Source organism: Leiobunum rupestre, chromosome 2, assembly GCF_980474605.1.
Source record: "Leiobunum rupestre chromosome 2, qqLeiRupe1.1.hap1, whole genome shotgun sequence".
In the NCBI taxonomy this organism is placed as follows: Eukaryota; Metazoa; Arthropoda; class Arachnida; order Opiliones; family Sclerosomatidae; genus Leiobunum; species Leiobunum rupestre.
In genome coordinates this window covers 29,154,636-29,182,594 of record NC_143385.1, presented here as the reverse complement: position 1 = coordinate 29,182,594, position 27,959 = coordinate 29,154,636, and the positions used below count along the sequence as shown (strand labels likewise).

Here is a 27,959-nt window from a genome sequence, read left to right as displayed (position 1 = left end):
GCACCTCAATAGTTCGCGAGAAATAGTTCGCGGGAAATAGTTCGCACGTCAATAGTTCGCGGGAAATAGTTCGCACGTCAATAGTTGAAATAGTTCGCACGTCAATAGTTCGCGGGAAATAGTTCGCACTTCAATAGTTCGCACGTCAATAGTTCGCACTTCAATAGTTCGCACGTCAATAGTTCGCGGGAAATAGTTCGCACGTCAATAGTTCGCGGGAAATAGTTCGCACATCAATAGTTCGCACGTCAATAGTTCGCGGGAAATAGTTCGCGGGAAATAGTTCGCACATCAATAGTTCGCGAGAAATAGTTCGCACGTCAATAGTTCGCGAGAAATAGTTCGCACGTCAATAGTTCGCGGGAAATAGTTCGCACGTCAATAGTTCGCGGGAAATAGTTCGCACGTCAATAGTTCGCGAGAAATAGTTCGCACGTCAATAGTTCGCGGGAAATAGTTCGCACGTCAATAGTTCGCGGGAAATAGTTCGCACGTCAATAGTTCGCGGGAAATAGTTTGCACGTCAATAGTTCGCGAGAAATAGTTCGCACGTCAATAGTTCGCGGGAAATAGTTCGCACGTCAATAGTTCGCGGGAAATAGTTCGCACGTCAATAGTTCGCGGGAAATAGTTCGCACGTCAATAGTTCGAGGGAAATAGTTCGCATGTCAATAGTTCGCGGGAAATAGTTCGCACGTCAATAGTTCGCGAGAAATAGTTCGCACGTCAATAGTTCGCGGGAAATAGTTCGCACGTCAATAGTTCGCGGGAAATAGTTCGCACGTCAATAGTTCGCGAGAAATAGTTCGCACGTCAATAGTTCGCGGGAAATAGTTCGCACGTCAATAGTTCGCGAGAAATAGTTCGCACGTCAATAGTTCGCGGGAAATAGTTCGCACGTCAATAGTTCGCGGGAAATAGTTCGCGGGAAATAGTTCGCACGTCAATAGTTCGCGGGAAATAGTTCGCGCGCCATTAGTTCGAATTAACAAATAGCTCGCCAACAAATAGTTCGTTTGGAAAATAGTTCGCCTGGTCAATAGTTCGTACACTAAAAATATCGTGTATTTCATTAAAAAGAAAAATTACAATTATAATTTGAAATTATGAGCAATGGCTCTGAGATAGTCGAGTATGTCGCGATTTTCGTAATCTCCAACAATTAAAGCAATTCTTTGACTAAGATCCGATCCTTTTTTCTTCCTAAATTAGGTTGTTGTCCAGCTAAATACTGTTCGATTTTAACGTCGTTTAGGCTTTGTTCGGTTTTTAAAGCTTCTATGAATTTCCAAATCGAAGGATGATGACCACCAACTAAAGATAAGAAGCCACGATTCCATCCTTCAGCCGACGTGATGGTAGCAATCCACAGTGAATGCGAAAATAAAGGAGGTCGGCGATTTCTTCGATGTGGTCGCCCTATCCAGACATCTTCCAAATAGTCCAATATAGTTTGGGCTTCTAAAGGTAACGGACTATTTTCAGATGCTAATAGTCCGAAGGCTTCAACTACAAACGTAAGTGGAATAAAGGCCAATGCAGGTATCATTCTAATTGCAAGGGCAAACTCGACGTCAGTTTCGTATCTTTTTTGTAAGCCGCTGCTCTGAACTTTTCGGTATACGCATTGGGTTAGATGAAAAAAACAACCATTCATTTCTACCTCCGGAAAAGAACGGCATGTTGTCTCTCTATTTTACTATAATCAAATAAACGAATTTATTTTAGGGTACGAACCGGAAATTTTCAGTCATTTTTTATCAATTTCCTTATCTCGTTTATTTACTATAATTTTTTTAATGACATAAACTAATTTTTTTAGTATACGAACTATTGACCAGCTAGGCGAACTATTTGTTGGCGAGCTATTTGTTAATGCGAACTAATGGCGCGCGAACTATTGACGGCGATCTATTGACATGGATTCGTACGCACGCGAGTTATGAGATCCCGCGAATTGGCGAAAAATTTAACTAAGAATTAAAATATCTTAATGCAACCGACAGCTTAGTTCAGAGTTGATCAGCACTGATGAAAAATACCAAGTTGGTCTTAGTTTATAAGAAGTAGGTTGATTTAAAGTCGAAATGGGCAAATGACCAACTTGTGGACAGGGCCCCTAGCGCTATTGATGATCTAATTTTAGTTTGTATATATACCCAAATTGTGTATGAAAAAGTAATACATAGAAACTGCACGCCGGGAGTAGTGCCGTACTCCTGTAATCCCATGCGTCTGGGAGGCAGAGTTTATGGATGGCCGTGTGCGGACGACCACCAATCCCCCAACGGGTGGTCGAAATACTTCCGCCACGGGTGTCCCTACTCCTGTCCCCACGTATCCCCCCGTTGGCCAGTGGCCGTTACACATATCTCGCCCTGATGCATCAGATCTTCGCCGGGCTCGCGGTTTTCTCAGACTCAATCAGCCCTTCTTTCGTTTTTAATAAAATTAGTTAGAATAATTAGTTAATATGTGTTAAATACCCTTGGTTGATTAGTGATGTTAGTTTTAAGTTGTATTGTAAGTCGGAAAATTTTCCGTATTTTTCCGAAAAAATTAAAAAAGTTTTCTTTCCATGATTAGTATAATATATTGCTTACAAATTTTAATAAAGCGGAATTTTCACATCATTTTTTCGAATCTAAAAGTAAAAATAAACTTCTAGACTAGTTTAAACTGATTATCAATATAACACTATTAATGTGTTGTAGTATGTTTACTGTTATTAGACATTTTATATCGATAAAAAGATAACAACATTAAAAACCCTTAATAAGTAATTTATGTTTCAATTCTATATTTTTCCGCAATTCGGAAAATTTTCCGTAATATTAACAACTCGAGTTAGTTTAAAGCTTAGGCTAGAAGTCATTCGTACCATGTTCAGATTCTACTACGGTCACTTCCTTTCAGCTCGCGGCCACTGGTTTTTATCGCTCACGCTTGTGCCAGATTGCTCTTGTTTTTCTAGCTCCCGTTTTATGAACGTTTTAAGCCAGTTTCGGATTTCTTCACTACTTGTTTAAAGGCATTGAAAGTCGCTTGGTGACTTGCTGTAAAACGTTAAGATAATAGGGTGAACTACACAAAACTAAATCTTATTTTGCATCTATAAGTGGCATAAATATAAATATTCGAGCGATCTCTCTCACGGCGAAAGTAGATGCAGTCTTTTAGGGCTGTGTAGCTTTCCATTTGATTTTAAAGCACTCCAAGAACCTCATCAGCAAGAAAGTATAAAATTTTAGACATTGACGACGTCACTATTATATTATTTATGCAACGTTTTACGACAAACTAACTATTGACCCTAGTTATCTCATTTCTTGTGAAATATCGATGAGATATTAAATCCTATATCGTCCCAGTGCTTGCGCAGATCTTAATTCTAAAGTATTGTTTAAGTAACATTGAGATAATATTATTTTCTACAATATCATAAACTACGTGAAACGTTTGAAATAGAACAAAAAATCAATAGAGCTGCGTTTGTGTGAAAGCCACCAACTAGACCAAAAAACCTGTTATATTACTTTGACTTGTCTGCTGACATTGAGACAAACATGAAAAATTTTTACTTTATTAATTTCAAGTGTGTCCTTACTTTTTTAATGGAAGAGATCTTAAAGAAAATCGCATAATGTAAGCAAACGTTGTTCTGAGCTTAACTGACTTGACTTGTTTGGCCAAAAATAATCCTAGATCATTGGGGCCATGTCTTACATTAACCCAAACAACATTTGACGTAAAATATACTAAAATTGTTTTATTTTATGATAGTGTGGATAGGTTCATCAAATACAATGCAAAGATTAAAATGAATGATAAATAATTGTTTATAAAATATTATCTTTGGGTTTTTGTAAAATCGTAAAAAGCAGCTACGGCGGCGGTGAGAGTGTTGAAACTGGCCAAAAGAAAAGTGATGTATTTGTAGTCGCCCAGCTGGTCTCGGAAATAGCCTGTTAGAATAAAATATCATTAATAAATAAAAAATAAATAAATCATAAATAATATTATTTATATTATTTATAATATAAATAAATAATATTAAATATCATCACTAAAATTTAAATACGTCGGATACTTCATGGTATTAAGAAATTTTACTTACACATTTTTAATAAAATACTGCGACAAACTAGTATTTTTATTAAATTATATTTTTAAACCGTTATGTTTCTTTCTTTTTTAATTGCAAAATAATTTCGTTTATCTCATTACAATGCACTTAGTTTACCCTTTAAGTAGCTGTAATTTCCGTAGAAATTTTTAAGTTAATTATAAAACCTTTTTGTACGATGATATTTCTAATTAATCATTTATCTGATATGTATGAAACTTTTTTGTACTGAAAATTTTTCTCTTTATAATAAAGCTTAATTTATTTCACAATACCATTTCGTGCAAGTAACACTTTAAGGATAGACCTTTATTGTTGAAGAAAGTACAAAGTTACCAATTTCTAGTGATTGGCAAATATCAGTCGAGCACTATAGATCTCTATCAATATCTAATAAAAGGAACTTAGTACTTACCAATAAATACAGGCAGCAGAATGATGATAATCCCTGATGAGGCGTTGGTGGATCCGTAGGCGAAGGCAATGTTTTTATTTCCCAAGATTGGTAAAATTACTTTGATCAATATCGAAAGAACTCCCAAAGAAAAACCAACTAATAACGTAACAATCACTAACGCGAATCCTTGAATCAGAGAGACTATGATTAGCCATAACGACATGAAAAGAAAGAAAATCCACGCTAATCGTAAATGCGGGATGAGTGTTTTATCGATAATAATGGTTCCGAAAAAATATCCCACAAATTCGACGGCGTACATTAAACTCATAATTCCCAAAGAAATGGTCTTTCCAACTTGCCGGTCGCGACTCAGGTCCACAACGATGGTGTAAAATATTATATACGTAGCCATCAAGCACGTATTGAGCAACAAAATTACGTGAAAAATTGGCCTTTTTACAACTTTCCAAATCTCCGATATGTGCAATTTCAATGGATTTCTTTTATAATCAGCAATTGAATCAATTTTCGATTTCCTCTGCGACAACTGTACTTGTTTTTCCTTTGATTCATGGTAAGTACTGGGCTCAATCTGATACTCACACTTGTTATTTTTTAATGGTTCATTTGATTTTTCATCATTACTGCGATCAATTTGACAATCTGTTTTTGTGTTTGATAATGACACTTGATCGTTCTCTGATTCGTGATCAGTTCGGAGAAAAAGTTCCTGTGCGGACTTGTTCTTTAGAAATCGAATTTGTTCGTTTGATTTACTTTCTGGCACCCTGTTTTCACATGATTTGTTAGAGTTACTTCTCAAAGAGCAAATCAGAACGAAAGTTTGAACGTAAATCGCGCATTCAATGAGCCACGCTCCCCTCAGCCCAAAATGAAAAGCTGTGGCTTCCAATATCAAAGGAAATGCAATTGCCGACAGTGAGTATCCGGTCAGAAGTAGAAAGTACACTTTAGCACGATGTTCGTCGGAGTCCATGCTCAAGTGCTGCATTATAATCGGGAAAACGTGTGTCAATCCAGCACCTGCAACAAAAGACCGAAAATAGTAAGTTAATCTGAAAATATTTCGAATGATATCATTTTCACTTCCATCATCAATTGCATTAGACAAATAAAGATAAGAAGATGGGACGCAACACCACTTCAACTTAAAATAAAGAGAGAATAGTTAAATATTAAAATATATTAAGGATATATTTTTGAATATGAATTTTACTCCTACAAATGCATAAAAAATGTATCTGAGACCATTTTTGTTTGTTTTAATGTTGTATAAATCACCATCCAATTGGTTAGTTTTTGTTTGGAAAATTTTTACGCTCGTTAACATCCCGTACATTTTATAATTAATATCTGGAAATTACTTTGCGTATCAGGAGACCTGTTCAAAATTCAGTCCTAAGAGCTTAAACGATATATGTTACTAATGTGCATATATGGTTTAATCAAGATCGCGGTAACCTTCAACCCCTACTAAAGACGAAGAACTTTCAGCCCCAGTCGGAAATATAGTTCGCAAGATAAATCTTTGTGAAATTTTATTAGATGAGAATTAGGTTAAATTTAATGTCTGCCACTAATATGAATAAAGAGCTTGAAAGGACTTGTGAAATAAACCTTTAAATTAAATTAGTTTCCCACTTAAAATACTAATATAGAGTAACACCAGGACTTAAGTACCTCAACCACCGTCATTCGTAAGAACATCCTATTTTACTTTTAAAAGATTACGACAACCCAATTTTAAAATATTTTCCAATTAAGGACTAAAGATTGGACAGAAAACGGCTGATTTATTTATGTAAATTACAATGATGATTTGTCTGCGGGAGCTTGAGTCCGCAAAATAATTTTTATCTGTGGGTGCACTTATTTAAAAATTGCGCCTTGCAGCAAACGGAGCAAGACTTGGGCCATCTTTCGTTCGTTAATGAAGTTGCTCGGAAGAGTTTTTAAATAAGAAAAGCTTTTTATAGTTAATATCATTTTCATTACATGCAACTATTATGTATGAAATAAATAAACGAGTTTGAAACACCTTTTGTGTTTTAATATAATTGAGTGTATTTATAATTTAACGTAAAGCCACTTACATTTGAGACCCATACAAATTGAAATATATGAAAGCTCGGCAGAAAATGGCTTCAAAAATAAGAGGAACGATCCAAGGGCACCCAATGCCACCGAAAAAGTCAATGCTCTTCTGACTTTTAAAACGTTCAGCAATGTACCCGAGAGAATACCTATAAAGATAGTTAAAAAGTAACTTATTATTAAATAAAACGTACCAACACTTTAAACGAATAATTATTTCTTAAGATCTATTAATCTGTCAAGATTTAATACAAAATCTTAATACACTTTAATATTAAATAAAATTTAGTAATATTGAATGAAATTTGGTGTAATTAATTAAATATAACATTTAATAAAATATTATTTTATTTAAAATTAAGTAATATTCAATGATAACCTATATATTATTTAAAATTAGGTATTATTTAATGACAACTTATATTGCTTAAAACTAATTAAAATTTTATGATAACTTAGATAACTTAAAATTAAGTAATATTTAATGACAACTTATATTGCTTAAAAATAATAAAAAATTTATGATAACTTATTTATCTTAAATTTGAGTAATATTTAATGATAACTTATATTATCAAATAAAAACATAGTATTTAATAAAAATATTCTATTAAATTTATAAATAAAGTGTTGTATTATATTTAATTTAAAAATTTATATAAATGGACTGCTAGTTCATGGATTTTAAAAGCATTTTAATATAAAAATTAAAATATCAAAATTTTTGGGAGCTTTTGGACCGTGGTCCTTCGTCAGTCAGTATACGATTATTATTATAATAATAATCGTAAAGATTACCATTTATGTTGTTTTATATAATAAACAATAAAACATTATTTAACGAATTATAAGTATAATAATTTTGTAATTAATAAATTATAAATATATTAAAAAAAACAAAAATCTTTAAATATTAAAATAATTATTTACTTAAGAATATTTACGATATATAAAATTATGTACGGTTAAAAAATATAACCTTAACCAAATTAACTCACTGAAGAAAAAGAAGCACAGATTTCCCACAGCGATCGGTATCGAAGCCTCTTTTCGAGAAACTCCAAAAATCTCGCGAATTAAGACTAGCGTGACGCCCGATGACGCGTTAAATCCAGAAGTCAATGCATTTAAAAGCAGACACTGAATCAGTAAACGCTTTTGTCTTGAAAAGTAATGCACAAACGAGGCCATTCGATGATTCCAAATTATGTTTATTTCAAAAATTCGCTCAAAAAGGGCTTATGTCAACGTAATCAGCTTTTTCAACACATTTGTTTTTAATAAACGCGCATCAATAAACAAAACGACTTGTGATATGGATCTTCAAAACAGATTGTAAACTTGCACTCTTCAGAGAGATTCCAAAGAGACGGCTGTTCCCAACGTAATATTTCCGCGCGATTCTCGCTTCGTGTTGCATTCGAAGCTCAAGTTTCCGTAAGCGAATTGAAAAACTTGAAATATCGCTTTGCACCGCGTGGTTGCGTAAGAAGCTCCAAGAGATAAAAACAAATTGAACATTTCCTTAATCTTAGGCTATTCAACTTTAGCGGAAATGGGTGAGATTTGTATACACGTTCATACATATTTACGCGTAAAGAGACGGGAGCTTTATTAAGTTACATAATAAATGCTTTTAATACCAGATTCTTTAATTTTTACTGTTGGAATAGTTTATTTTTTTATTTTTGGTTGATTTTTGACGCCATCTTGGAAAATGGAAGCCATTCTTTCCTAACGTTTCTAAAACTATATGAAATTTTATTCGTTGCTTGGAAAATGTCTTTAAATCAGTTAAGATAATTTTATTTAAAATTTATTTAATGATGTTTTAAACAAAATTTGCTTGTGCACTTTTGAAATATCGTTGTCCTTTGATTTACAGATTTTTTATTTGGTAAAAAGTGTTTTACAAAAAAAAATATATCAGCCCAGTTGTTGTTTTTTTAAATCCGTTACTATCTTCGAAATGTAAACTTGAACACGTCGGTCTAAGGTTTTAAATATAAAATTATCTGATGATAATATTTGCAAACGAATAATATTATCTATTTGCGGATTATGCACGGCAAATTAGTTTTATAAATACAGTTGTTTTTAGGAAAGCTCTTTACAAAGGAAGTATTTGACTTTCAATGAGCACTTACAAACACGAGTGTTCGAAAGCGTGACGTCATTTTCGGTATATGTTAAAAAATAAAATTGACGTTTTTCGTTTTGCGCTGTTGGACTGTGCGTAGAATTCATTAAAAACTTTAATGTTTATTTTTTAAAGAATACTTAACAGTTTGACTCTAAAAGGGGCCCTGCGTATATCTTAAGCAATTGACATTGATGTTGTGTTCGTAATAAATCATTTCTAAAATTATCTCTATAATTAGTACATATTGGGTAACATCAAATTAAATAAGCAGTGAATTTTTCGCGACTGCATAGTTATAAATTTTAGCTGCGTAATCACGGTTATTTTACATTATTTACGGCTCATCCAATTTTCATTGGCGACCATATGCGTTATCCGATCTATATGCGTACATAATTGTATTTCATAATGCACTGACATGCACAGTTTTTTTATTATTTTATACCACGCAGAAATACGAGATTCTGATTTTTAAATTTGAATAATGTAGCTGGTTGTCACGCTCTTATATTCAACCAGAACTGGCAACGAATTATCTTAATTTGATAAACTCTTTTCCTGATTTTATTTGGGTTGGCAAATACGTAATGCGTTCCTAAATAAAAAAACATAAACGTATATTCAAAGTATCAAATATTTAAGTATTTGGATTAATTTGTTGCTTGATTGCGTTATAATATTTTTCTATTCGTTATTTTGGCTCTGTAGCCTGGTCAATTGGGTTATTATTATATATTTTCTATTGGTTACTTTTGTTCTGAAGCCTGATCGATTGGGTTAGTATTATATTTTTTACTATTGGTTATGTTGGCTCTGAAGCCTGGTCGATTGGGTTATTATTATATATTTTCCTATTAGTTATGTTGGCTCTGAAGCCTGGTCGATTCGGTTATTATTATATATTTTTCTATTGGTTATTTTCATTAAAATAGTTTATCGCACGTTTATATTTTACTTAAATGAGCGTTCTAATAATTTTTAATTTTTAATTTTTACGTTCGTGAGCGTTCTAATAATGGTTAATTAGGTATTTTATATTTCCATTTTTCTTGCTTTGTTCATTTACAAACGTCTTGGGTCTTAAGTTGTTTTTTTGTATTGATATTGAAATTTGTTTATGGCAATAACATTTGTAATATTTATTTTAATTATAACAAAAAATATTCTACTGGTCGGTCCAGGACTCGACTGGGATTACATTTTCAGGTGGACGCACTGAATACGGCGGTTTATCGTTAAGTGCCGTGTCCAGTAGTTACTACGCCCAAGGGCAAACTCTCCCGAGGAGAGGTTTATTTTGGCAAGCTTGCCAACTTGTTTTATGCTGCGCAGAAATACGAGATTCTGATTTTTAAATTTGAATGATGTAGTTGGTTGTCACGCGCTTATATTCAACCAGAACAGCCAATGAACTATTTTCCTTATTATATTTAGGTTGGAAATAAGTAATGCGTTCATACATAGAGAAACATAATCTTATATTCATAACTTACCCAGACAAATTTGACACATATTTCCGGCTGTAATAGGTATCGAAGCATCTCTTCTGGAAACTCCCAATGATTCGTACATTAATACCAGCGTGACACCGGAAGACGAATTGAAACCACAACATAACAATATTATCAACAGACATCGAGTCAGATTGCTCCAATAACTGGATAAATAGCGCACAAACGAACCCATTAAACTCTATACAGTTTCACTAAGTTTTTAACTTCAATGTTTCTATAGTATCCACTCGCTTCGTTCAAAAAGTAAAAATATCTTATTGTTCTTTAGACTTTACCAGCTTTTGTTTTAAAAACACCATATTTATAAAAATATACGGTCATACTAAAAAAATGTTTCCTTTCAGTTAATATATCTCCCGGGTTTGGCTTATCTTATCAAATATTTGTCCTTTTTACCACAGACGCCAATGTGTGCTAATGGAGCAACGTCCCAAAATCCTCTAGACCAAGCTAGGTTTTTTTCCTGTTTTCTAAATGACCTTCGGAAATTAGACTTACTAACAGTGACGATGAAGTTGATAAACTGCTGGCTTTTTATTCGAGATAGTCCTTTGAATATCTTTCTTGTGTATGCAAGATTAAACTAAATTCATTATATGTTAATGTCAGCGGCTGCGAAAATAAACACTGCTTATCAAATCATCTGTTAGCCTGCTCGCAGTACTTCGAATCGCGTGTATCTCAAAGTTAATTAAGTCAACATTTAAAAAACGTAGGGTTTGATCAACGTAGTTGTTGCAAATTTACCGACTAAACATTGTAAAGGTTCGGAATCTAAAAATAAATAAGATACAGAGTATTTTTCCTGCCGTCAATTAATCTGTTAATCTGGCGCTACAAAACGTGTTGGATAAACTTTTACTGCAATGACTGTACACTTTCCCCGTTCTTGTTTTCTAGTATGGGCTTAACTAGTCTTTTGAAGTTAAGAAGAAAAGCTCTATGCTTTCCTTTTTATTTTATGCTCGTTAAACGGAAAATACGAAAATCAAAAGCCCGACTGCCGATCGAACGTTTTAATTATAAAACGATTTTCAGTTAAAGGAAACTTTTAAAGAAGACATTAATAACTAGTAATAAACAGTCTTACTAGCTAAGCAAGAGGAAATAGCTTCAGCAGATAGTGGCGCACCAAGCGTTGGCGCCATGTGTGTGCACCCAAACTTAGCGACAAGACGGCGAAGGGTGTTGCCGACGGTTACGGGGTGGATGCCCCCGTCTTTCTTTTTTAGTGGGCATAAAGAGGCCCCATATAGATTGGGACAAAGCTCCGATGGAACTTGGCCAGCGAGCATGATGTTGCAGAGGTTCGTTAGATAATTCAGCAAGCTTTCACCGGCTGAAACCGTTCCAGAGCCGATCATATCCTTCAAAAGTTGAGGACGCAAACAATCCAGACCCCCCGCAGAGCCAGAAGTGAAAGACAGTACAGTGGCCTTGACCTGGGAGGCAGCCACGTTAAGTACCGGGAGGGCCGATAAATCAGCCGCTTCGAACGCGTAATCTTGGTGGGCGGTACCAGAGGGGTGAATAAAAGAAATAAAAATGTTTTTTTTATTGTAAAAGAGTTTAACTTATTTTTTTAATTATATACCATAGAAAAATCAGTGTTCTATAATTCTGGAATGCAAAATTTTGTATAATAAAAAATATAAGTTAAGTTAAAGTGTCGACAGAATTTAACATAGGTACAATATAACCCAATGAACAAAAGCAGCAATCTGTTTTATTCAGTACTAAAAATATTAAAATATCTTGACATGATAAAACCTTGAAAATAAAAGAAAACGTTTACCTGATAGTTTTTATTCTTTAGTTTTACATAAAAATTTATTAAGGTTAACGGTAATAGTAAGTGTAGGGAGCTGTTGGCTCGCGTGGCATAAAGGGCTGGCCACCACCCTCCTACGCATTGTAACCCAGCCACCCAAATTAATGGCTTCAAAAGTCGCTTGATGACTTAGGCCTAAGATGGTGCAGATTATTATTATTATTCAATTTACTTCTTCTATGATTTCTTTAATAAATTGATTAAGGAAGGGTTTAAAAACATTATCGGGAAATACCTTGAAACTTTGTTAAATTTTGCCAAATCAAGTCAAATAAATTCAATAATTTTAAAACCATCAATTTAAATTGGGTCGAAATAAATTTTACCCAAAATATTTAACCCAAACGTTTTTAGCATGTGGGTCATTCCATACGATTTCAACCCATAATGTCACCATGGGTCAATCGATTTTGTTTAAATTTTAAACACACATAGATCTGTCTAAAACACGGTGATATCCAAGGTCTTAGCTGAACCTATTGAGAAGTCTTAGAATAAACACAGTTTAACCGAAACCCTACATTTTTTGGTATATCGATTACGCCATGACAGACTGTTAACTTATGTTTATACTAACCGAGAAGCCCGCCTTACAGGCGGGATCTCAGCTAGTTGTGTGTTTCGAGGCACTTCACCCCAGTACGCCCCTTAACCCCTTTTTCCCATGGGATAATTTCCGTGCTACCCTTTACCCCATAGTCGAACTACCGCAGTAAGGCACTCTACCCCTTTTACTCATGCGAATATTACCGTGGCACCCTTTTCCCCATAGTCGACCTCCCCCCGTAAGGCCCCCTACCCCTTTTCCCATGCGATAATTTCCATGCTACCCTTTTCCCCAAAGTAGAACCACCCCAGTAAGGCCCTACCTCCCCTTTTCCCCATGTTATAATTACCGTGGTACTCACCTCCCCCTTTGTCCCATGTGATAATTACCGGGGTATTCCCCATTTTCCCATGTGATAATTACCGGGGTACTCCTCATTTTCCCATGTGATAATTACCGGGGTACTCCCCATTTTCCCTTATGATAATTACCGTTCCTCCCCTTTTTTCTCATGTTATAATTAGCGTGGTACACACTTTTCCCCTTTCCCCCATGTGATAATTACCGTGGTACCCTTTTCCCCATAGTAGAACCAGTAAGGCCCTTCCTCCCCCTTTTTCCCATGTGGTAATTACCGGGGTTACCCTCCCCCTTTTGCCCATGTTATAATTACCGTGGTACCCCTTCTCCGCTTTTCCCATGTGATAACTACCGTGGTAACCTCTCCCCCTTTTCTCCATGCGAGAATTTCCGTAGTACTCCCTTCCCCCTTTCCAATGCGAGAATATCCGTGGTTCCCTTTTCCTCGCAAAAATAACTCAAACTGGTAGTCGTAACAAACCCCCCTGTACCCCTTTAAACCCCCTGTATCCAATGGCTGATGCATAAAGGCCACGGGAGTAACATACGCCGAGAGAGCCACGGGACTTTCAAATCGGAACGACCCCGAAACCCCCCACCGTTACCGAAACCAAAAGTAAATAGGGGGAGAAAGTCTATCACTGCCTTCAGATTTTACCTTCCTTCCTTGACACCCTTTTTAAAGAGTTAGTGATCACGTGATATTTCTAAACAATTAGGATAGCACATTACGCGCGAAGTAGTGCATTTGTGGTATTCCAGTCCGCGCTCAAGATGTAAATTTTGAATTTTATTCCCTGGCAACCATTATTTCCTTCGATAACGGTTGATTTTAATTAATAATTTTGATATCAATTGTAAAATAAACAATAAAAGCTCGTAGCTATATCTATTTTTTCAGTTAGACTTGCAAATTGTTAGGCCTTAACATCGTAGATATACCAATTAGTCCCGATCTCTGCTCTTAGATGGCGCCACGCTCTCCACGATTTAAGTGAGCGTTTTTCTACTTACGGTTTATTTCTTTTCAAAAGACGTGTTATTATTTTTAAAATGTCGCATTTTAGTTTCTATCATATATCAACTTTATTTAGGAACTAAATTAACCAAATTATCGAAAGCAAAAGTTTAATATTTACGTATTTTATAGATAACTATTTTGCATCGTGGCGGAGTACAACCGGTACCTTTGTGACCCTGTAAAGAGGCGAGGGGCAAGTCATTTCCGAATCCCAAAAATGTTACCCCTTAAATAAGACGTCGTGCGGTTGGACCCAAGTGCCAGACTTTTTCCCCCTATTTACTTTTGCTGAAACTCACAGGCCTTCTGAAACTACCCCATACGATCCCCCGCACCGAAATTCGCTGCGGAAACAGAGATAAAGTTTCGGGTGTATTGCGGGTTGGGACAAACAAGGCCCAACTCTCAGGGGAGACAGATTTTGAGAAAAAAGATAGTCGAACCACATCAGTGAAAGGCTTTTTCCTCGCCGGCCCGCCTTCGCCTTCCTTACTGACTAACCAAAAGCTCGAAATAGATAGTCGAACCACCTCAGAAACGAAGCGGAAGGCAGTCGCGGTTTCTCTCTGTTCCGCGGGTCGTTTTTTTCGCCGGCCTGCCTTCGCCTTCCTTACTGACTAACCAAAAGCTCGAAATAGATAGTCTAACCACCTCAGTAACGAAGCGGAAGGCAGTCTCGGTTTCTCTCTGTTCCGCGGGTCGTTTTTTTTCGCTGGCCTGCCTTCGCCTTCCTTACTGAATAACCAAAAGCTCGAAATAGATAGTCTAACCACCTCAGTAACGAAGCGGAAGGCAGTCTCGGTTTCTCTCTACTCCGCGGGTCGTTATTTTTCGCCGGCCTGCCTTCGCCTTCCTTACTGACTAACCAAAAGCTCGAAATAGATAGTCTAACCACCTCAGTAACGAAGCGGAAGGCAGTCTCGGTTTCTCTCTGTTCCGCGGGTCGTTATTTTTCGCCGGCCTGCCTTCGCCTTCCTTACTGAATAACCAAAAGCTCGAAATAGATAGTCTAACCACCTCAGTAACGAAGCGGAAGGCAGTCTCGGTTTCTCTCTACTCCGCGGGTCGTTATTTTTCGCCGGCCTGCCTTCGCCTTCCTTACTGACTAACCAAAAGCTCGAAATAGATAGTCTAACCACCTCAGAAACGAAGCGGAAGGCAGTCGCGGTTTCTCTCTGTTCCGCGGGTCGTTTTTTTTCGCCGGCCTGCCTTCGCCTTCCTTACTGACTAACCAAAAGCTCGAAATAGATAGTCTAACCACCTCAGAAACGAAGCGGAAGGCAGTCGCGGTTTCTCTCTGTTCCGCGGGTCGTTTTTTTTCGCCGGCCTGCCTTCGCCTTCCTTACTGACTAACCAAAAGCTCGAAATAGATAGTCTAACCACCTCAGAAACGAAGCGGAAGGCAGTCGCGGTTTCTCTCTGTTCCGCGGGTCGTTTTTTTTCGCCGGCCTGCCTTCGCCTTCCTTACTGACTAACCAAAAGCTCGAAATAGATAGTCTAACCACCTCAGTAACGAAGCGGAAGGCAGTCTCGGTTTCTCTCTACTCCGCGGGTCGTTTTTTTTTCGCCGGCCTGCCTTCGCCTTCCTTACTGACTAACCAAAAGATCGAAATAGATAGTCAAACCACCTCAGTAACGAAGCGGAAGGCAGTCTCGGTTTCTCTCTGTTCCGCGGGTCGTTTTTTTCGCTAGCCTGCCTTCGCCTTCCTTACTGACTAACCAAAAGCTCGAAATAGATAGTCTAACCCCCTCAGTAACGAAGCGGAAGGCAGTCTCGGTTTCTCTCTGTTCCGCGGGTCGTTATTTTTCGCCGGCCTGCCTTCGCCTTCCTTACTGAATAACCAAAAGCTCGAAATAGATAGTCTAACCACCTCAGTAACGAAGCGGAAGGCAGTCTCGGTTTCTTTCTGTTTCGAGGGTCGTTTTTTTTCGCCGGCCTGCCTTCGCCTTCCTTACTGACTAACCAAAAGCTCGAAATAGAGAGTCTAACCCCCTCAGTAACGAAGCGGAAGGCAGTCTCGGTTTCTCTCTGTTCCGCGGGTCGTTTTTTTTTCGCCGGCCTGCCTTCGCCTTCCTTACTGACTAACCAAAAGATCGAAATAGATAGTCTAACCACCTCAGTAACGAAGCGGAAGGCAGTCTCGGTTTCTCTCTACTCCGCGGGTCGTTTTTTTTTCGCCGGCCTGCCTTCGCCTTCCTTACTGACTAACCAAAAGCTCGAAATAGATAGTCTAACCCCCTCAGTAACGAAGCGGAAGGCAGTCGCGGTTTCTCTCTGTTCCGCGGGTCGATTTTTTTCGCCGGCCTGCCTTCGCCTTCCTTACTGAATAACCAAAAGCTCGAAATAGATAGTCTAACCACCTCAGAAACGAAGCGGAAGGCAGTCGCGGTTTCTCTCTGTTCCGCGGGTCGTTTTTTTCGCTAGCCTGCCTTCGCCTTCCTTACTGACTAACCAAAAGCTCGAAATAGATAGTCTAACCCCCTCAGTAACGAAGCGGAAGGCAGTCTCGGTTTCTCTCTGTTCCGCGGGTCGTTATTTTTCGCCGGCCTGCCTTCGCCTTCCTTACTGAATAACCAAAAGCTCGAAATAGATAGTCTAACCACCTCAGTAACGAAGCGGAAGGCAGTCTCGGTTTCTCTCTACTCCGCGGGTCGTTATTTTTCGCCGGCCTGCCTTCGCCTTCCTTACTGAATAACCAAAAGCTCGAAATAGATAGTCTAACCCCCTCAGTAACGAAGCGGAAGGCAGTCTCGGTTTCTCTCTGTTCCGCGGGTCGATTTTTTTCGCCGGCCTGCCTTCGCCTTCCTTACTGAATAACCAAAAGCTCGAAATAGATAGTCTAACCACCTCAGAAACGAAGCGGAAGGCAGTCGCGGTTTCTCTCTGTTCCGCGGGTCGTTTTTTTTCGCCGGCCTGCCTTCGCCTTCCTTACTGACTAACCAAAAGCTCGAAATAGATAGTCTAACCACCTCAGTAACGAAGCGGAAGGCAGTCTCGGTTTCTCTCTACTCCGCGGGTCGTTTTTTTTTCGCTAGCCTGCCTTCGCCTTCCTTACTGACTAACCAAAAGCTCGAAATAGATAGTCTAACCCCCTCAGTAACGAAGCGGAAGGCAGTCTCGGTTTCTCTCTGTTCCGCGGGTCGTTATTTTTCGCCGGCCTGCCTTCGCCTTCCTTACTGAATAACCAAAAGCTCGAAATAGATAGTCTAACCACCTCAGTAACGAAGCGGAAGGCAGTCTCGGTTTCTTTCTGTTTCGAGGGTCGTTTTTTTTCGCCGGCCTGCCTTCGCCTTCCTTACTGACTAACCAAAAGATCGAAATAGATAGTCAAACCACCTCAGTAACGAAGCGGAAGGCAGTCTCGGTTTCTCTCTGTTCCGCGGGTCGTTTTTTTCGCCGGCCTGCCTTCGCCTTCCTTACTGACTAACCAAAAGCTCGAAATAGATAGTCTAACCACCTCAGTAACGAAGCGGAAGGCAGTCTCGGTTTCTCTCTGTTCCGCGGGTCGTTTTTTTTCGCTGGCCTGCCTTCGCCTTCCTTACTGACTAACCAAAAGCTCGAAATAGATAGTCTAACCACCTCAGAAACGAAGCGGAAGGCAGTCGCGGTTTCTCTCTGTTCCGCGGGTCGTTTTTTTTCGCCGGCCTGCCTTCGCCTTCCTTACTGACTAACCAAAAGCTCGAAATAGATAGTCTAACCCCCTCAGTAACGAAGCGGAAGGCAGTCGCGGTTTCTCTCTGTTCCGCGGGTCGATTTTTTTCGCCGGCCTGCCTTCGCCTTCCTTACTGAATAACCAAAAGCTCGAAATAGATAGTCGAACCACCTCAGAAACGAAGCGGAAGGCAGTCGCGGTTTCTCTCTGTTCCGCGGGTCGTTTTTTTTCGCCGGCCTGCCTTCGCCTTCCTTACTGAATAACCAAAAGCTCGAAATAGATAGTCTAACCCCCTCAGTAACGAAGCGGAAGGCAGTCTCGGTTTCTCTCTGTTCCGCGGGTCGATTTTTTTCGCCGGCCTGCCTTCGCCTTCCTTACTGAATAACCAAAAGCTCGAAATAGATAGTCTAACCACCTCAGAAACGAAGCGGAAGGCAGTCGCGGTTTCTCTCTGTTCCGCGGGTCGTTTTTTTTCGCCGGCCTGCCTTCGCCTTCCTTACTGACTAACCAAAAGCTCGAAATAGATAGTCTAACCACCTCAGTAACGAAGCGGAAGGCAGTCTCGGTTTCTCTCTACTCCGCGGGTCGTTTTTTTTTCGCCGGCCTGCCTTCGCCTTCCTTACTGACTAACCAAAAGCTCGAAATAGATAGTCTAACCACCTCAGTAACGAAGCGGAAGGCAGTCTCGGTTTCTCTCTACTCCGCGGGTCGTTTTTTTTTCGCCGGCCTGCCTTCGCCTTCCTTACTGACTAACCAAAAGCTCGAAATAGATAGTCTAACCACCTCAGTAACGAAGCGGAAGGCAGTCTCGGTTTCTCTCTACTCCGCGGGTCGTTTTTTTTTCGCCGGCCTGCCTTCGCCTTCCTTACTGACTAACCAAAAGATCGAAATAGATAGTCTAACCACCTCAGTAACGAAGCGGAAGGCAGTCTCGGTTTCTCTCTACTCCGCGGGTCGTTTTTTTTTCGCCGGCCTGCCTTCGCCTTCCTTACTGACTAACCAAAAGCTCGAAATAGATAGTCTAACCACCTCAGTAACGAAGCGGAAGGCAGTCTCGGTTTCTCTCTACTCCGCGGGTCGTTTTTTTTTCGCCGGCCTGCCTTCGCCTTCCTTACTGACTAACCAAAAGCTCGAAATAGATAGTCTAACCACCTCAGTAACGAAGCGGAAGGCAGTCTCGGTTTCTCTCTACTCCGCGGGTCGTTTTTTTTTCGCCGGCCTGCCTTCGCCTTCCTTACTGACTAACCAAAAGCTCGAAATAGATAGTCTAACCACCTCAGTAACGAAGCGGAAGGCAGTCTCGGTTTCTCTCTACTCCGCGGGTCGTTTTTTTTTCGCCGGCCTGCCTTCGCCTTCCTTACTGACTAACCAAAAGCTCGAAATAGATAGTCTAACCACCTCAGTAACGAAGCGGAAGGCAGTCTCGGTTTCTCTCTACTCCGCGGGTCGTTTTTTTTTCGCCGGCCTGCCTTCGCCTTCCTTACTGACTAACCAAAAGCTCGAAATAGATAGTCTCACCACCTCAGTAACGAAGCGGAAGGCAGTCTCGGTTTCTCTCTACTCCGCGGGTCGTTTTTTTTTCGCCGGCCTGCCTTCGCCTTCCTTACTGACTAACCAAAAGCTCGAAATAGATAGTCTAACCACCTCAGTAACGAAGCGGAAGGCAGTCTCGGTTTCTCTCTACTCCGCGGGTCGTTTTTTTTTCGCCGGCCTGCCTTCGACTTCCTTACTGACTAACCAAAAGCTCGAAATAGATAGTCTCACCACCTCAGTAACGAAGCGGAAGGCAGTCTCGGTTTCTCTCTACTCCGCGGGTCGTTTTTTTTTCGCCGGCCTGCCTTCGCCTTCCTTACTGACTAACCAAAAGCTCGAAATAGATAGTCTAACCACCTCAGTAACGAAGCGGAAGGCAGTCTCGGTTTCTCTCTACTCCGCGGGTCGTTTTTTTTTCGCCGGCCTGCCTTCGACTTCCTTACTGACTAACCAAAAGCTCGAAATAGATAGTCCAACCCCCTCAGTAACTAAGCGGAAGGCAGTCTCGGTTTCTCTCTACTCCGCGGGTCGTTTTTTTTTCGCCGGCCTGCCTTCGCCTTCCTTACTGACTAACCAAAAGATCGAAATAGATAGTCAAACCACCTCAGTAACGAAGCGGAAGGCAGTCTCGGTTTCTCTCTGTTCCGCGGGTCGTTTTTTTCGCTAGCCTGCCTTCGCCTTCCTTACTGACTAACCAAAAGCTCGAAATAGATAGTCTAACCCCCTCAGTAACGAAGCGGAAGGCAGTCTCGGTTTCTCTCTGTTCCGCGGGTCGTTATTTTTCGCCGGCCTGCCTTCGCCTTCCTTACTGAATAACCAAAAGCTCGAAATAGATAGTCTAACCACCTCAGTAACGAAGCGGAAGGCAGTCTCGGTTTCTTTCTGTTTCGAGGGTCGTTTTTTTTCGCCGGCCTGCCTTCGCCTTCCTTACTGACTAACCAAAAGCTCGAAATAGATAGTCTAACCCCCTCAGTAACGAAGCGGAAGGCAGTCTCGGTTTCTCTCTGTTCCGCGGGTCGTTTATTTTCGCCGGCCTGCCTTCGCCTTCCTTACTGACTAATCAAAAGCTCGAAATAGATAGTCTAACCCCCTTAGTAACGAAGCGGAAGGCAGTCTCGGTTTCTCTCTGTTCCGCGGGTCGTTATTTTTCGCCGGCCTGCCTTCACCTTCCTTACTGACTAACCAAAAGCTCGAAATAGATAGTCTAACCCCCTCAGTAACGAAGCGGAAGGCAGTCTCGGTTTCTCTCTGTTCCGCGGGTCGATTTTTTTCGCCGGCCTGCCTTCGCCTTCCTTACTGAATAACCAAAAGCTCGAAATAGATAGTCTAACAACCTCAGTAACGAAGCGGAAGGCAGTCTCGGTTTCTCTACTCCGCGGGTCGTTTTTTTTCGCCGGCCTGCCTTCGCCTTCCTTACTGACTAACCAAAAGCTCGAAATAGATAGTCCAACCCCCTCAGTAACTAAGCGGAAGGCAGTCTCGGTTTCTCTCTACTCCGCGGGTCGTTTTTTTTTCGCCGGCCTGCCTTCGCCTTCCTTACTGACTAACCAAAAGCTCGAAATAGATAGTCTAACCCCCTCAGTAACGAAGCGGAAGGCAGTCTCGGTTTCTCTCTGTTCCGCGGGTCGTTATTTTTCGCCGGCCTGCCTTCGCCTTCCTTACTGAATAACCAAAAGCTCGAAATAGATAGTCTAACCACCTCAGTAACGAAGCGGAAGGCAGTCTCGGTTTCTTTCTGTTTCGAGGGTCGTTTTTTTTCGCCGGCCTGCCTTCGCCTTCCTTACTGACTAACCAAAAGCTCGAAATAGATAGTCTAACCCCCTCAGTAACGAAGCGGAAGGCAGTCTCGGTTTCTCTCTGTTCCGCGGGTCGTTTATTTTCGCCGGCCTGCCTTCGCCTTCCTTACTGACTAATCAAAAGCTCGAAATAGATAGTCTAACCCCCTTAGTAACGAAGCGGAAGGCAGTCTCGGTTTCTCTCTGTTCCGCGGGTCGTTATTTTTCGCCGGCCTGCCTTCGCCTTCCTTACTGACTAACCAAAAGATCGAAATAGATAGTCTAACCACCTCAGTAACGAAGCGGAAGGCAGTCTCGGTTTCTCTCTGTTCCGCGGGTCGTTTTTTTTCGCCGGCCTGCCTTCGCCTTCCTTACTGACTAACCAAAAGATCGAAATAGATAGTCGAACCACCTCAGTAACGAAGCGGAAGGCAGTCTCGGTTTCTCTCTGTTCCGCGAGTCGTTTTTTTTCGCCGGCCTGCCTTCTCCTTCCTTACTGACTAACCAAAAGATCGAAATAGATAGTCGAACCACCTCAGTAACGAAGCGGAAGGCAGTCTCGGTTTCTCTCTGTTCCGCGGGTCGTTATTTTTCGCCGGCCTGCCTTCGCCTTCCTTACTGACTAACCAAAAGCTCGAAATAGATAGTCTAACCACCTCAGTAACGAAGCGGAAGGCAGTCTCGGTTTCTCTCTGTTCCGCGGGTCGTTATTTTTCGCCGGCCTGCCTTCACCTTCCTTACTGACTAACCAAAAGCTCGAAATAGATAGTCTAACCCCCTCAGTAACGAAGCGGAAGGCAGTCTCGGTTTCTCTCTGTTCCGCGGGTCGATTTTTTTCGCCGGCCTGCCTTCGCCTTCCTTACTGAATAACCAAAAGCTCGAAATAGATAGTCTAACAACCTCAGTAACGAAGCGGAAGGCAGTCTCGGTTTCTCTCTGTTTTACCGGTCGTTTTTTTTCGCCGGCCTGCCTTCGCCTTCCTTACTGACTAACCAAAAGCTCGAAATAGATAGTCCAACCCCCTCAGTAACTTAGCGGAAGGCAGTCTCGGTTTCTCTCTGTTCCGCGGGTCGTTTTTTTTCGCCGGCCTGCCTTCGCCTTCCTTAATGCCTAACCAAAAGCTCGAAATAGATAGTCTAACCACCTCAGTAACGAAGCGGAAGGCAGTCTCGGTTTCTCTCTGTTCCGCGGGTCGTTTTTTTTTCGCCGGCCTGCCTTCGCCTTCCTTACTGACTAACCAAAAGCTCGAAATAGATAGTCTAACCACCTCAGTAACGAAGCGGAAGGCAGTCTCGGTTTCTCTCTACTCCGCGGGTCGTTTTTTTTTCGCCGGCCTGCCTTCGCCTTCCTTACTGACTAACCAAAAGCTCGAAATAGATAGTCTAACCCCCTCAGTAACGAAGCGGAAGGCAGTCTCGGTTTCTCTCTGTTCCGCGGGTCGATTTTTTTCGCCGGCCTGCCTTCGCCTTCCTTACTGAATAACCAAAAGCTCGAAATAGATAGTCTAACCACCTCAGAAACGAAGCGGAAGGCAGTCGCAGTTTCTCTCTGTTCCGCGGGTCGTTTTTTTTCGCCGGCCTGCCTTCGCCTTCCTTACTGACTAACCAAAAGCTCGAAATAGATAGTCTAACCACCTCAGTAACGAAGCGGAAGGCAGTCTCGGTTTCTCTCTACTCCGCGGGTCGTTTTTTTTTCGCCGGCCTGCCTTCGCCTTCCTTACTGACTAACCAAAAGCTCGAAATAGATAGTCTAACCACCTCAGTAACGAAGCGGAAGGCAGTCTCGGTTTCTCTCTGTTCCGCGGGTCGTTTTTTTTCGCCGGCCTGCCTTCGCATTCCTTACTGACTAACCAAAAGATCGAAATAGATAGTCGAACCACCTCAGTAACGAAGCGGAAGGCAGTCTCGGTTTCTCTCTGTTCCGCGAGTCGTTTTTTTCGCCGGCCTGCCTTCGCCTTCCTTACTGACTAACCAAAAGCTCGAAATAGATAGTCTAACCACCTCCATAACGAAGCGGAAGACAGTTTTGGTTTCTCTCTGTTCCGCGGGTCGTTTTTTTTCGCCGGCCTGCCTTCACCTTCCTTACTGACTAACCAAAAGCTCGAAATAGATAGTCTAACCCCCTCAGTAACGAAGCGGAAGGCAGTCTCGGTTTCTCTCTGTTCCGCGGGTCGATTTTTTTCGCCGGCCTGCCTTCGCCTTCCTTACTGAATAACCAAAAGCTCGAAATAGATAGTCTAACCACCTCAGTAACGAAGCGGAAGGCAGTCTCGGTTTCTCTCTGTTCCGCGGGTCGTTTTTTTTCGCCGGCCTGCCTTCGCCTTCCTTACTGACTAACCAAAAGCTCGAAATAGATAGTCTTACCACCTCAGTAACGAAGCGGAAGGCAGTCTCGGTTTCTCTCTGTTTCGCGGGTCGTTTTTTTCGCTGGCCTGCCTTCGCCTTCCTTACTGACTAACCAAAAGCTCGAAATAGATAGTCCAACCCCCTCAGTAACGAAGCGGAAGGCAGTCTCGGTTTCTCTCTGTTCCGCGGGTCGTTTTTTTCGCAGGCCTGCCTTCGCCTTCCTTACTGACTAACCAAAATCTTGAAATAGATAGTCTAACCACCTCAGTAACGAAGCGGAAGGCAGTCTCGGTTTCTCTCTGTTCCGCGGGTCGTTTTTTTTCGCCAGCCTGCCTTCGCCTTCCTTACTGACTAACCAAAAGCTCGAAATAGATAGTCTAACCACCTCAGTAACGAAGCGAAAGGCAGTCTCGGTTTCTCTCTGTTTCGCGGGTCGTTTTTTTCGCCAGCCTGCCTTCGCCTTCCTTACTGACTAACCAAAAGCTCGAAATACATAGTCTAACCCCCTCAGTAACGAAGCGGAAGGCAGTCTCGGTTTCTCTCTGTTCCACGGGTCGATTTTTTTCGCCGGCCTGCCTTCGCCTTCCTTACTGAATAACCAAAAGCTCGAAATAGATAGTCTAACCACCTCAGTAACGAAGCGGAAGGCAGTCTCGGTTTCTCTCTGTTCCGCGGGTCGTTTTTTTTCGCCGGCCTGCCTTCGCCTTCCTTACTGACTAACCAAAAGCTCGAAATAGATAGTCTAACCACCTCAGTAACGAAGCGGAAGGCAGTCTCGGTTTCTCTCTGTTTCGCGGGTCGTTTTTTTTCGCCAGCCTGCCTTCGCCTTCCTTACTGACTAACCAAAAGCTCGAAATAGATAGTCTAACCCCCTCAGTAATGAAGCGGAAGGCAGTCTCGGTTTCTCTCTGTTTCGCGGGTCGTTTGTTTCGCCGGCCTGCCTTCGCCTTCCTTACTGACTAACCAAAAGCTCGAAATAGATAGTCAAACCACCTCAGTAACGAAGCGGAAAGCAGTCTCAGTTTATCTCTGTTCCGCGGGTCGTTTTTTTCGCCGGCCTGCCTTCGCCTTCCTTACTGACTAACCAAAAGCTAAAATAGATATGCTAACTACCTCAGTAACGAAGCGGAAGGCAGTCTCGGTTTCTCTCTGTTCCGCGGGTCGTTTTTTTCGCCGGCCTGCCTTCGCCTTCCTTACTGACTAACCAAAAGCTAAAATAGATATGCTAACTACCTCAGTAACGAAGCGGAAGGCAGTCTCGGTTTCTCTCTGTTCCGCGGGTCGTTTTTTTCGCCGGCCTGCCTTCGCCTTCCTTACTGACTAACCAAAAGCTCGAAATAGATAGTCTAACCACCTCCATAACGAAGCGGAAGGCAGTCTCGGTTTCTCTCTGTTCCGCGGGTCGTTTTTTTTTCGCCGGCCTGCCTTCGCCTACCTTACTGACTAACCAAAAGCTCGAAATAGATAGTCTAACCACCTCAGTAACGAAGCGGAAGGCAGTCTCGGTTTCTCTCTCTTTCGCGGGTCGTTTGTTTCGCCAGCCTGCCTTCGCCTTCCTTACTGACTAACCAAAAGCTCGAAATAGATAGTCAAACCACCTCAGTAACGAAGCGGAAGGCAGTCTCGGTTTCTCTCTGTTCCGCGGGTCGTTTTTTTCGCCGGCCTGCCTTCGCCTTCCTTACTGACTAACCAAAAGCTCGAAATAGATAGTCTAACCACCTCAGTAACGAAGCGGAAGGCAGTCTCGGTTTCTCTCTGTTCCGCGTGTCGTTTGTTTTCGCCAGCCTGCCTTCGCCTTCCTTACTGATTAACCAAAAGCTCGAAATAGATAGTCTAACCACCTCAGTAACGAAGCGGAAGGCAGTCTCGGTTTCTCTCTGTTTCGCGGGTCGTTTTTTTTCGCCGGCCTGCCTTCGCCTCCTTACTGACTAACCAAAAGCTCGAAATAGATAGTCTAACCCCCTCAGTAACGAAGCGGAAGGCAGTCTCGGTTTCTCTCTGTTCCGCGGGTCAATTTTTTTCGCCGGCCTGCCTTCGTATTCCTTACTGAATAACCAAAAGCTCGAAAGAGATAGTCTAACCACCTCAGTAACGAAGCGGAAGGCAGTCTCGGTTTCTCTCTGTTCCGCGGGTCGTTTTTTTTCGCCGGCCTGCCTTCGCCTTCCTTACTGACTAACCAAAAGCTCGAAATAGATAGTCTAACCACCTCAGTAACGAAGCGGAAGGCAGTCTCAGTTTCTCTCTGTTTCGCGGGTCGTTTTTTTTCGCCGGCCTGCCTTCGCCTTCCTTAATCACTGACCAAAAGCTCGAAATAGATAGTCTAACCCCCTCAGTAACGGAGCGGAAGGCAGTCTCGGTTTCTCTCTGTTTCGCGGGTCGTTTTTTTTCGCCGGCCTGCCTTCGCCTTCCTTACTCACTGACCAAAAGCTCGAAATAGATAGTCTAACCCCCTCAGTAACGAAGCGGAAGGCAGTCTCGGTTTCTCTCTGTTCCGCGGGTCGATTTTTTTCGCCGGCCTGCCTTCGTATTCCTTACTGAATAACCAAAAGCTCGAAAGAGATAGTCTAACCACCTCAGTAACGAAGCGGAAGGCAGTCTCGGTTTCTCTCTGTTCCGCGGGTTGTTTTTTTTCGCCGGCCTGCCTTCGCCTTCCTTACTGACTAACCAAAAGCTCGAAATAGATAGTCTAACCACCTCAGTAACGAAGCGGAAGGCAGTCTCGGTTACTCTTTGTTTCGCGGGTCGTTTTTTTTCGCCGGCCTGCCTTCGCCTTCTTTACTGACTAACCAAAAGCTCGAAATATATAGTCAAACCCCCTCAGTAACGAAGTGGAAGGCAGTCTCGGTTTCTCTCTGTTCCGAGGGTCGTTTTTTTCGCCGGCCTGCCTTCGCCTTCCTTACTGACTAACCAAAAGCTCGAAATAGATAGTCTAACCACCTCCATAACGAAGCGGAAGGCAGTCTCAGTTTCTCTCTGTTCCGCGGGTCGTTTTTTTTTCGCCGGCCTGCCTTCGCCTTCCTTACTGACTAACCAAAAGCTCGAAATAGATAGTCTAACCACCTCAGTAACGAAGCGGAAGGCAGTCTCGGTTTCTCTCTGTTTCGCGGGTCGTTTGTTTCGCCGGCCTGCCTTCGCCTTCCTTACTGACTAACCAAAAGCTCGAAATAGATAGTCAAACCACCTCAGTAACGAAGCGGAAGGCAGTCTCAGTTTCTCTCTGTTCCGCGGGTCGTTTTTTTCGCCGGCCTGCCTTCGCCTTCCTTACTGACTAACCAAAAGCTCGAAATAGATAGTCTAACCACCTCAGTAACGAAGCGGAAGGCAGTCTCGGTTTCTCTCTGTTCCGCGTGTCGTTTGTTTTCGCCAGCCTGCCTTCGCCTTCCTTACTGATTAACCAAAAGCTCGAAATAGATAGTCTAACCACCTCAGTAACGAAGCGGAAGGCAGTCTCGGTTTCTCTCTGTTTCGCGGGTCGTTTTTTTTCACCGGCCTGCCTTCGCCTTCCTTACTGACTAACCAAAAGCTCGAAATAGATAGTCTAACCCCCTCAGTAACGAAGCGAAAGGCAGTCTCGGTTTCTCTCTGTTTCGCGGGTCGTTTTTTTCGCTGGCCTGCCTTCGCCTTCCTTACTGACTAACCAAAAGCTCGAAATAGATAGTCCAACCCCCTCAGTAACGAAGCGGAAGGCAGTCTCGGTTTCTCTCTGTTCCGCGGGTCGTTTTTTTCGCAGGCCTGCCTTCGCCTTCCTTACTGACTAACCAAAATCTTGAAATAGATAGTCTAACCACCTCAGTAACGAAGCGGAAGGCAGTCTCGGTTTCTCTCTGTTCCGCGGGTCGTTTTTTTTCGCCAGCCTGCCTTCGCCTTTCTTACTGACTAACCAAAAGCTCGAAATAGATAGTCTTACCACCTCAGTAACGAAGCGGAAGGCAGTCTCGGTTTCTCTCTGTTCCGCGGGTCGTTTTTTTTCGCCAGCCTGCCTTCGCCTTCCTTACTGACTAACCAAAAGCTCGAAATAGATAGTCTAACCCCCTCAGTAACGAAGCGGAAGGCAGTCTCGGTTTCTCTCTGTTCCGCGGGTCTATTTTTTTCGCCGGCCTGCCTTCGCCTTCCTTACTGAATAACCAAAAGCTCGAAATAGATAGTCTAACCACCTCAGTAACGAAGCGGAAAGCAGTCTCGGTTTCTCTCTGTTCCGCGGGTCGTTTTTTTTCGCCGGCCTGCCTTCGCCTTCCTTACTGACTAACCAAAAGCTCGAAATAGATAGTCTAACCACCTCAGTAACGAAGCGGAAGGCAGTCTCGGTTTCTCTCTGTTTCGCGGGTCGTTTTTTTTCGCCGGCCTGCCTTCGCCTTCCTTACTGACTAACCAAAAGCTCGAAATAGATAGTCTAACCCCTTCAGTAACGGAGCGGAAGGCAGTCTCGGTTTCTCTCTGTTCCGCGGGTCGTTTTTTTTTCGCCGGCCTGGCTTCGCCTTCCTTACTGACTAACCAAAAGCTCGAAATAGATAGTCTAACCACCTCAGTAACGAAGCGGAAGGCAGTCTCGGTTTCTCTCTGTTTCGCGGGTCGTTTTTTTTCGCCGGCCTGCCTTCG

General features: G+C 42.4%; 1 protein-coding gene across 1 annotated transcript; it reads right to left on the bottom strand.

Annotated features, from left to right (window-relative positions):
* Positions 1-3,798: 3,798 nt before the first annotated feature.
* On the bottom strand, positions 3,799-10,460 carry LOC149957281 (uncharacterized). Its single transcript, XM_090164763.1, has 4 exons — positions 10,278-10,460; positions 6,641-6,790; positions 4,542-5,570; positions 3,799-3,965 (listed from the first exon to the last, which is right to left on the bottom strand). The coding sequence occupies exons 1-4, from the start codon at positions 10,354-10,356 to the stop codon at positions 3,850-3,852; spliced, it is 1,374 nt and encodes a 457-aa protein (XP_090020889.1). The 5' UTR covers positions 10,357-10,460; the 3' UTR covers positions 3,799-3,849.
* Positions 10,461-27,959: the final 17,499 nt, after the last annotated feature.